This window comes from Octodon degus, unplaced genomic scaffold, assembly GCF_000260255.1.
Source record: "Octodon degus isolate 3935 unplaced genomic scaffold, OctDeg1.0 scaffold00235, whole genome shotgun sequence".
Lineage (NCBI taxonomy): Eukaryota > Metazoa > Chordata > Mammalia > Rodentia > Octodontidae > Octodon > Octodon degus.
Genome location: NW_004524811.1, coordinates 485,427 through 496,555, shown reverse-complemented (window position 1 = coordinate 496,555; position 11,129 = coordinate 485,427). Strand labels below are relative to the sequence as shown.

The window sequence follows — 11,129 nt, the reverse complement described above, 5'->3', positions numbered from 1 at the left end:
TACAAAAATTGCATTTCCAGTTTTTTCTTCAATATTTTTTCATTTAACTCTCTTCCTCCTTCTCCCCACCCAATCTCTTATTTCCCTCATCTGAGAAAGATCTCTTTACTTCCTATTAACTTTCTTTTATTTTGCCATTATTGAATAAGTGAAAGTCATAGAAAAAGCCCAACAATTTTTGTGGAGTTGTTGTGGAGTTGTTTAGATACAAACAATTGGCTCTAGAGTTCATGAGATACAACCTGGGGTGTACCCATCATAGGGGAGTAGCAAGAGAAGAGAAAATAAATGAGATTATTGAGTGAGAGTGGCAAATTTACAAGAGCAAAGGAGAGAGATCCTATATGATTTACCAACAATTAGATGACCATTGTCAAAAGGAATGAAAGAGGAGGGGTGAAAAGAAAATGTATTTGGCATAATATTATTTCAGGATTTCAATGTATATGACCCCAAACTTCTTGAAAGCAAGGGAGGAAGGCTGCCTAGCAGCTGTTTTTTTCCTTAGAAAGATATTTGAATGTCTTTCAGGAGGCCAGTGGATGTAGTATTTTTTTAGGTAGTTGGAATTTTGGAGGGTAAGTACAAAACATTCTTTGATTCCCTGTCCAAGCCTAATTTAATTGACACAGCCAGTCCCTAAATAACCACAGTCTTCCATCTGTCAAATAGGATTAGATATCTCCCAGTAAACTTAAGAGAGTTATAAAAATTATTCTGCCTGCATAGGTCAAATCGAAAATACATTTCTTGGCCTCCTTTGTAGTTAGATGTAATAATTATTAAGTTCTTGAAAAGATACAAGTAAGACTGAAACATAAACTTATGGTTTATGTCTTAAGTTTCAAAGACATTACTTCAAAAAGTAAATAGATAAGCCTCTCCTCCCTTTCTCCTTTTTTGTAATATGGAGACCAGTGTTGTTGAGCATTGTTGAACCTCAAGATCATAAGGCATTTCTTTTTTTTTTTTTAATATTTATTTATTTATTTATTTATTTATTTATTTATTGTGTGTGTGTGTGTGGCCAGCTCAGCCCACCAGGGGGCAGGGCGGGCTGGCATGTGGTGCTGGGGGATTGAACCATAGTCTCTGTGCTTTGCTTAGCTTAGCTTGTTCTAAGTAGGTGCTTTAGACCACTGAGCCATCTCACCAGCCCCGGCATTTCTTGAAAATGGTAGAAACAATTAAAAATAAGGGCTATGTCTTTCATAACCCAGTCATCCTAACTTGGAATAGCTCATGGTACAAGTGGTAAATAAGGAACAGAAGGAGAAATAAACCTTCCAGCGTATCCTATCTGCTCACCTGAGTGCATAAGCTCTATGTCTTAGCATAATGTATTGTGAGCCCTCAAGATGTGTTCAGAAACTCTCCCAGAAGGACCTTGCATTCTAGATCCTTGCCTAGGGGCCAGCATTTCTCTAGATGTAAATTCTGAAAAACAAAAAGTTACTTTCAGGCTTTATGTAATTAATCCTAAACACATGCATATGCACAACCTTACCCACTCATTTTTATGTAGATATGGATACAAATATGTACATTTGCTTCATAAACTACATTCGTTCATTCATTAATGTAGTCTAAAAATGACTCACAATACTATGGTAGGACTTACACTTACAGTAGGGAATCATCAGTAATGAGATGATTCCTACCCTTGGGTAAGGTACAGTTTATTTCAGGAGATATGTTACTAATTTAGGAACTAAGAAACAATTATGTCACATTGTAATGTTATGTTATGAAAATATACCAGGTCCTTTCTTATCATAGAGGTGGAACTTATCTCAGAAAATGAAATATTCTTTCATTCTCGCAGTTTGAGCCTCTGGAGTCCAAATATCTGGAGTCTGGAGTCTCAAATATCCATGATAGATATTTGAATGCACTTTCATCTACATACTGGTTACACATAAACTTTAGTTTGTTCTAATAGCTTATTGATTCACATTATGTATAGATGTTAAATGAGGCTGTGTAACGTTACTATGCCTCTTATGTTCAAGTAAGTCAATTATACTAAAAAATCTTACTCTTAGAATTTTGGGTTTCTTTTTGCAGAACTGGGGATTGAACTCAGGCCCTTGTGCTTGCCGGGGAAGTGCTTATTCTACTGAGCCGCCTCCCTGGCCCCTTACTTTTAGTTTGACTTGTGCTTTTGCTTCTAGAGAAAACATCAGAAACAACTTGTCTTAATTTTTTAAGTCATGTTTTTTTTCTAAAATATAATCAAGTCAGGGACACATACACTGGGGGGGATTAGGCAAACAGAAAATAACTTAGATGCATGGTAATTAAACCATTTGATTTATTTAATCTTACTTTTTATAACATAATATTTGAAAATGATATAGCCAGAAATATGATAACAACCTTCAGACATTGCAGTATGATTCATCTTCGTTCATGCTTCTAAAGTCCTTTCAAGATTCAGTTGAAAGGAACACAGTGAGCTGCTAGACCATGTGAGTTCCTTTACTGGTTGATACATTTTATTAACTTGAGAAGTTTAGAAATTTCAGGGACTCCACAGGCGGCCGGCTGGGGTCCTCACTTTATAAACATCCTTATGCTGTGCTAGAGGAAGGCATACAGATAATGAGAATGCTACATGCACCCGACGGTGGGTAGCCTGCTTACGATATGAGAGAGGAAAAGAGGCTTGCTTCCCCCTTTTGTTCTTGTTGCTTTTGCTGTATTCTGTCATGAACTGTTGCCCTCTGCCGTGTGGCACTCCGCCTTCCAGACAGCGGAGTATGTGCTAAAACCTCCATAAACTGTGAGCTAAACAAACCTTTCTTTCCTTAATTCTGTGCATCAGGTATTTTGTCTCAGCAGCAAGCAAAAAGTAACCAAGACAGTTCCCCTTTTAATTATAGGGGCCACATTCACACACTCGTGAATTTGCCATGAACTGCAGTCATCGGTAGATATTTGCTTATTGAGTTCTCAAATGTTGCACAGATTATGTGACTCATTACTTTAATTAGCTCTCACCTCGTTTTTCTGTTTATTTGTCAAATCCAACTATCTAGAGTAAAATTTTTGAAAATCCAGAAGGAAAATAGTTGATATATGACTAATAACATAGGAAGTTATTTAAAAATTCATACCTTAAAATTAAGGCTCCAAGCTTCAGATTTCAGTATTGACAAAGCAGAGCACATGCAAGTTGTCATTCTTCTGTCCATACAACAAGATACAGTTAGAGAAACTGAAGACTGAAGATCTTCATTGCATTCATACCAGAACTCAGGTGCCAGGCAAACTGCTACTCTAAATTGTGAAGAGGTAGGCGTATTTAGAATAACACAACCCAAATATGGTACCAGGAGAGGTAGAAGCCATATTTTGGGAAGAGCACTCACGTGGTAATTTTGATACTTGAAGAGGATTAAGTGTAGGTAGTGTGAGAAAGAGACAGGGCCTGGGTTTTACCCTATCTAGTGTGCTGCTCTTACTGACTTATATAAGGGAAGTAAGAGGAAAAAGACACACAGCTATTAGGCTCCTGGCTTCAAGGACATACACTGGGAATGCCACAGGCAAGGAAGGGAGTAGGGGAATGGGAAAATACTTGTAAAGATGACAGCATGAGACCAAGACCCATGGGAGAATGAGATGTAAGAAGACAATAATGACAGTCCTTCTCCCTTATGCTACTACAGCAGTCACTGAGCTCCACTCAAACAGTAGAAGGTTGTAGTAGAAAGAAATGTAAGATACAGATTCACAGAAGTACATATGGACATCAAATTTTAGAGCAAGAGATAATGAGGATATTAAAAAATGGATTCTTGCACATCATATGACTACAACAAGCATTAAACACAAAGAACATTAAAGGAAAATCTAAAATTTAACATAAATTCTACATTACATGTATAGGTATATCAGTTCCTATTAACCCAACTGATATGATCAACTTATAATAAAAACTAAAACACATGATGAAAGGAAAAATAAAAACAAAGCACAGAAGAGATGAAGTGAACGTCAGAACAATGGTACGTGGAGTGTACTTGTCAAATAGAAAATTTAAAATATGATGAATCACAATCACATCAGTGGCTTTAATGGAAAATAAAACAGCATAAAATAGATAGATGGATAATGTAGGTAGAAAATAAAGAAATCATGCGAAGGTATTATAAGAACAAACAATTCAATAGCAAAAATAAAGAGTGCATTTAATGGACTCATAAATAAGTACAGCATATTGCCTGGAGATATAGTCCAGTGTCGCAGTGCTTGCCTGGCATGCGCAGGATCCGGAGTCTGATTCCTGGAACAAAGGGGGAGAGAGAGAGAGAGAGAGAGAGAGAGAGAGAGAGAGAGAGAGAGAGAGAGAGAGGCATAGCTAAGGGAAGAATCAGCTTCTAGTGAAGACATAATGAACTTCTCAAAGTGACATTTCAAGTAGGAAAAATATCAACAAGAACGCAGAAAAACAACCCAGGGACAGTGGTACAATTTCAACAGATGAACAGTTCATGGTTAGACTGTCAGAATGAGAAGCAAGTTGGCAAAGAGAAAAATTTATATGGGACAATAATGGCTGTAAACTCTCCAGATATTCATGACAAATACCAAAGTAAAGATACAAAAAGACAGCTGAGAACACAAAGTACTATACATTTTAAAAGAACAACAATGCTACCACCATCACCAGCACCACCTGATACACTGCAGTCAACCTCAAACAAAGAAAATTTTGTCTGAGGAGGATGGTAGCAGAATAAAAAACAAAAACAAAGCAAAAAGACCTGTCAGATACCCAAAATAAGCTTTCAAATCTTGTCATGCTCCTGTTTAACCCTTTATTGGCCAGTTGTTGTCTTTTAAATCATCTTTGATTCCCTTCATAATTGAAGAGGTCTTCAGTAGTGTGTCCCATCCCTGCTTCTTTTGTGTCATCTCTCTTTTGATGTCTCTCTTTTCTGACATTCCTCCTTGCCATCTTCTGTTTCCTGTAAATGATCCTTATTCCTGGCGTTCTGCTTGTACTATTCTGTGCACTACTATGATTTTCACTTCCCTGCTGAGCCTTTTAACTGTCCCTCTTATTTCTTAGGGTTGCCTTACCCAATTTACAGTCTAAGTGGATTACCCCATTGATATTTCCCAGGCCTTGCCCAGTTGTGATGTTAGGTGATTTCACATTCTCCCCTTTTCATCTCTTTTAGGAAGTTTATCTGGCTTTGCTCATTCTGTTTACATCCCCATCATGCCAACCACAAAGTAGTATGATATGCAGGTTGGCTTCACATAGTAATGCAAAGGTTTCTTGCAATGATACTAATAAATGTTTATCAATTAGAAATATAAAAGCTGACCCACAATAGAAACTGAATAATAGTTTATTAAGTAAAGGTACAGAAGGAAAAGTCTAAAAGGTCACAAGGAGTGTGGGCAACACTATTGAGTGGATGAGGAATTGTTCTTTTTATTCATGTGAGTTGTGTCATGGATTTAGTATATCTAAAACTTATACTCCTCTCTCAAATTCCTTTTCTCCCAGAATTCTTTTTCTTAGTGAAAGATTCCACAGTGTCAATGATTTTATTTTCATAGACCAGGTTTGCATGAAGAGATATAAATATTTTTTTCATCCGAGGTAACTTGGCATTCTGTTTTAATTGGAATCTTTCCTCTGTCATTCATTCCAATAAATATATTGTTACATTGTCAAATTTATCATCACCTCAACAGTGCTGCCTACACTGTTGTAGTTTTTTTGATGTTTTCCCTCTAGCTTATGATGTTTCTGTGTTCTAAAATGTTTCAGATTAGTAGAATATTTGTTAACTGATTTCACTGTGAAGATTTGCAACAAAACTGTTCTTAACACATAGAAGTTTCAAAGTTTTTTATCATCAGATATAGAATAGGTACAAACCAAAATTTCAACTTTTATAGTGCATGTAAGCCCATGAAGTGGTTTTTTTTTTTTTTTAGAAGTATTCCTTTGTCTATGGTGCTGAAAAGAAAACAAATACAAACACATTGTTGTCAGAATGTCTTTTGTTTCTGCCATTTCTAGCTGTTACCAGCAGGTGGTATCAAACAATTCGCTATTTACTGTACAACAGTTCTTGTGTCTGGTCTCTTCTCTGTGCTAACTTGTTCTCACACACACAGCACTTGATAGAACAAAGGTATGCAAGAGAATTTCATTTTGTCTTCCTTATTTACATTTGTCTTTATTTGCTTTTAGCTTTGCATCTTCCTCACTTTTTGAAGCATTTTTTATAAACACAGAGGCACAAATTTCTAAGTGATAACTCATTTGTTCATAATAACAACACTGTTGGAAAGCACTATGTTTAATCTCTGCTTTACAAATGAAAAAAAAAGATGACAAATGAGGCCAGAAAAATTCCTTAAGATCACAAAACTGGAACTCAGACACCTGGACCTGAAGCTCACAGGGTCAGACCTAGGGCTGAAATCCTTCCTGTGAGATGACTTTCTTCACTCAGTGTGTGGTTCACCACGATGCTCTGGCTTCTTAAACACCATTTACTCAAATATGACTTGAAATATCAATTAGTCAAGTAAGGTTTTGGGCATTTGTAACATGTCATGGTAAATATTATATAAAATTAAATCATAGTATAAAAAAGACATGTTAGGTACTGACTGCTAAGGAAGAAATCTTACATGTTTCACATATATGCATTGGAATTTTAGTGATAACAGCACCTCAAAATGCTTGCCTCTTCATTTGACTGAGAAACAGCTAAGCCCTCCAGAGAGGATGTACACTGCAGTGGCCACACACAAGTGAGGGGCAAAGAAAGAGTCCACTGAAGACATATCGAGTGAACACGTGTTTATTATATGATGCATAGAAAAGTGCTCGCTGTGGGAAGACAGGACGTGACGGTCTCTGAGCTTTCCAGAGAAGTGAAGTGCACACCTGTTTATTAATGCCTAGGTCTATTTGAGTGCATTGTAGTGAGACTAAACCAGTAGCCAAAAATCTGGCATATGAAAACTTTATGCTTTTATTGAAATGCAATAAAAGGAACAGATAGAGGAAACAATGTCCTCACAGTGTCGAACTGCCTGAATTAACTTTATACATAAATAGCCACACTTGAATTAAGAAGTTCCAACGTGTTTTCTGGTGTGGGTGGGCAGTCTATTTCTTAGCATGACTCAAGCAAATTGTGAACAAATTAATATAAGACTTTATGTAGCATTTAAAAATGAACATTATCGAACAATGAAGGAATTTAAAGTACTTTTCTTCATATGTGATTCTATTTCAGGTTTACCAGTTTATAAGCCTGAAAACAGTACTTTCTAAAAGAATGAATCACACAGAACAAAAAAATAAAAGCTGAAGACACTTTCAGAGCCATCCCTTAAAGAAATATGATAGCAATTTAAGATAACTACTTTTGCACTTACTTCTTCCTTTTTTAAGTAGATAGAGCACTGAAAGCTTTGAAAAAAAAAATGAAAGGACAGAGGAAGGACAGAGGAAGTACAGAAGGAAAGAAGAAAAGAAGGGAGGAGGAAAGGAAGGAAGGGAAGGAAATGAAAAAGTGAAAGAACAAAGAACAGAAAAGAGAAGAAAAGAAGAAAAAACTATTTCCAACTCTTTCCTGCTAGCACCTGTTCATGTTACTATTTCTCTCTCTCTCTCTCTTTTTTTCTTTTCAGGAGTAACTACTGTTCTAACAATGACAACTTTAAGCATCAGTGCTCGGAATTCTCTCCCTAAAGTGGCTTATGCCACTGCCATGGATTGGTTTATTGCTGTTTGTTATGCATTTGTGTTCTCTGCTCTAATTGAATTTGCAACTGTTAATTACTTCACCAAAAGAGGATGGGCCTGGGATGGGAAAAGTGTAGTAAATGATAAGGTAAGTGAAAATGCCCTTCTCTTTTTAATTAACAAAATCTCCTAATACATTCAACTTGCAGCAGATATGTTGATAAAATTTGATTTTTTGAAATGCATATATATAATAATGTTAGTTTCTAACAGTGCGTTTTTGCCTGAAATCCTTTAGAAGTGATGAGAGTAGCAATACTTACTAAAAATCACTTTTCAACATCTGATGTATCTGTTGTGCTGCATGTGTCAGTGACTTTGCTATTTCTCTACTCCCCCCAACCCCCACCACATACACACACACACTGGGGATCAAACTCAGGATCCTGCACTTGACAGGCAGGTGCTCACGCCACTAAGCAATATCCCCAGGACTGACTTGGATAACTTTTACATCCATGTGATCTCTCAAATAGTCTTTACAGAAACCTTATCACTAAGGTCTCTTCTTACTCAGTTTATACTGATGAAGAATCTGAAATTTAGTAACATTATTTCCATACACAAGTTCACTCAGTTGATTGGTGAATATCCTGACCGTTAATCTTGTATTCGCAAACCACCAAGCTACATTATTTATGACTGACTCTGAGAAGACAATGGGCCTTACCTTTGCCTGTGACAGAATTCTGGACCCCATGAATGGTTGAGTACTCTTCACCTCTCTCCGCTTCTGCTGCTTGATTGTGAAAGACCACATAGTATTTTTATAAGGAATAAATATGTAGTTACTGGGATAACTAAGAATTTTAAATTATTCAGTTAGTCTCAGTGGAAAGAAAATATTAAAAATTTTGGTGTCCTTTATAAGATTTTAAGACCTGAAGCTAGTGAGAACTTTGTGCATTGAAATAGCGACAGTATTATTCTTGTTCAACAAATTACTGTATTTTTAACAGAAGGGCTTAGATATGTCATAATGAGATACAAAATATTCTTAATAATAGGAGAAACTGCTACTTAGAGACATTCTCTTACACTTCCTTTACTTAAAGGATTTTTTCATTATATTAAGAGTAACTCATTGGTGATGCACGCCTATAATCCCAGGGCTTGGGAGAATGAAAACAGGAGGATCACTACAAGTCCAGTCTGTGTAGTGAGACTCTGTAGACCGTGTACTAAATAAATAAAAGAGTAACTCATTGATGTTGATTTCTTTTCCAGTTATTTGAATATATTTTTCACACTTGTGATCATATTTCAGTTTAAACACAAAACAGTGAACATCAGAGTGTGAAGATCTTCCTCTTTTTCCTTAATTACATAACTGTAGAGGATTTACTGAGAGTGCTGCTTTACTTCATTTTTAAACTCTTTTACCTGAGACAAAAATGCATAGCAGAAGGAATCGATTCAGGTTCTTTTGCTTAATTTCTAGGCTATTTCAGTATTCCCGTGACATTTTATAACTGATTTATGTTTTTAATTTTGCATATACTGTAGAAATGTTCACTTTATCTATGTAATTATTAAGCTATAATGGTTACCCACACATTTTATACTAATTTTGAATATGTTATACTAAGTAAATTATAATGTTTTGCATTATAAATGTCTATATTAAAATTTATTTGATATTTTCAGGGCTAGGTGATACCAGTTACATTGACATTGTGATTTGGGCTATCAAATGATATGCTATTACAAATCTGAACTTGAGAATAGAAATATCTATGAATGCAAAAGCCAATTCTTAATAATGTGTGTTAAAGGAAATAACTCCATTCTGACAAATAAGGTATCTAATTCTTCCTGTGGGTGAAATCGCAAGATGCTAAAATAAGTCTGTGTCAAATCACTGATGTTCTACTCTTCCGGGGAAGCACCAAACATTGCTTATGTTATTTTAGTTCCATTGTTGACATAAACAAAGCATCATATCAGTAATGATGCTGGCTCTCATTAGCTTCTGTGTAGTTAAAGTGATTGAGCACATTGTCTGCAATAAATTTATTCTGAAAATAAACAGATATTTAGAACTGAAAGGAAATTAAAGAGAGTGTCAAAAGTAACTTGTCTGCTTAAAGGATATTTCAGTGCTATCTGTTACTTTTACTTATTTTTTTCTTGGGCTTAGTGGTAATAATAATTTTCTTGAAATACAGAAGTTTTAATGATGGAGTTTCTCTGTGTCCTTTTCTACCATTCTATCTGGAGGAAGTCCTTTCTTTTGACATTAGTAGATGTGATTATTATAGATGTAGGTGAGTTATCTGTCAACACAGAGTATATGACATCTGCTTAAAAATTCAAAAAATATCAAATTTATTTTGTAATATAAAAGTAATTAATCAGAGATGTATATTGATATTATATGCTTAGAAATAAATATGGATAATCCACTACTATTATGGACTAATGTACTATATAGGATTATTTTGCTGAATTCATGCACCTACAATATTTAAGTGACAGTGGAATACCCATAACTGACAAAACTAAACAAAAAAAGGGGATACAAATGAAGGAACATTTTGTATCTGTATATACAAAATAGGATAGATATACAGCTATTTTTCTTAATTCAATGAGAAAAAGATTTGTATTAATAGTGCCTGGACAGGATATCATGTCTGCATCTTGTACTATGAATAACCACTACAAAAACAATATGCAATGTACTAATTATTGAAACCATCCTACTAATCGGTTTTGAAACTCTCATTGCTATTTGTTTCTCAATAAAATTAATTAAAAATAGATGCAAAAAAAGAAACAAGTATTCAACATGTTTGAAGGTAGATTACATAATCTATTGTTTATTTGAAGATTGTACTTTGGTGAAATTTAAGGTTAGTCTTTTCAAATAAATTTTAAAATCCATTCATTTATATTCAAGCTACTTTTGAATCCTAGGCCTGAAGACAAAGTTACCTTGCTTTCTGAACTTGGGCAGAGACTTACTCTAAATTTAGTCTCAGTTATGAAATTGGGCAGCAGAATTAATGTTCTAAAACTGTAGGCTGGATCAAATTACCCAACTCCAAGTTTTTAATGCCCTTCCACACAGAGAAGTGTTTATAGAACCTGCAAGTTCTTCCGGAAGCTTCTTTCATTTCTAGTGTTTTTTTTCTAGTCCAAGATTGTTTCTTCTACCCTAGCTCTAAATTCTTCTCTTCTTGGGGCTGGAGAGATGGCTCAGTGGTCTAGGGCACCTACTTGGAACAAGCTTGGCGAAGCACGGGGACCGCGGTTCAATCCCCCAGCACCACATGCCAGCCAGCCGCGCCCCCTGGTGGGCTGAGCTGGCCACACACACACACACACACAC

The 11,129-nt window shown here is 35.6% G+C and overlaps 1 protein-coding gene across 2 annotated transcripts in view; it reads left to right on the top strand.

Moving 5' to 3' along the window:
• Gabra2 (gamma-aminobutyric acid type A receptor alpha2 subunit) overlaps positions 1–11,129 on the top strand; it is a 146,030-nt gene that overhangs the window by 123,885 nt on the left and 11,016 nt on the right. For both annotated transcript variants that reach the window (XM_004645656.2, XM_023705991.1), the window contains exon 9: positions 7,681–7,883. In XM_004645656.2, coding sequence (XP_004645713.2) covers positions 7,681–7,883 — 203 coding nt within the window. The remainder of the gene's footprint in view (positions 1–7,680; positions 7,884–11,129) is intronic.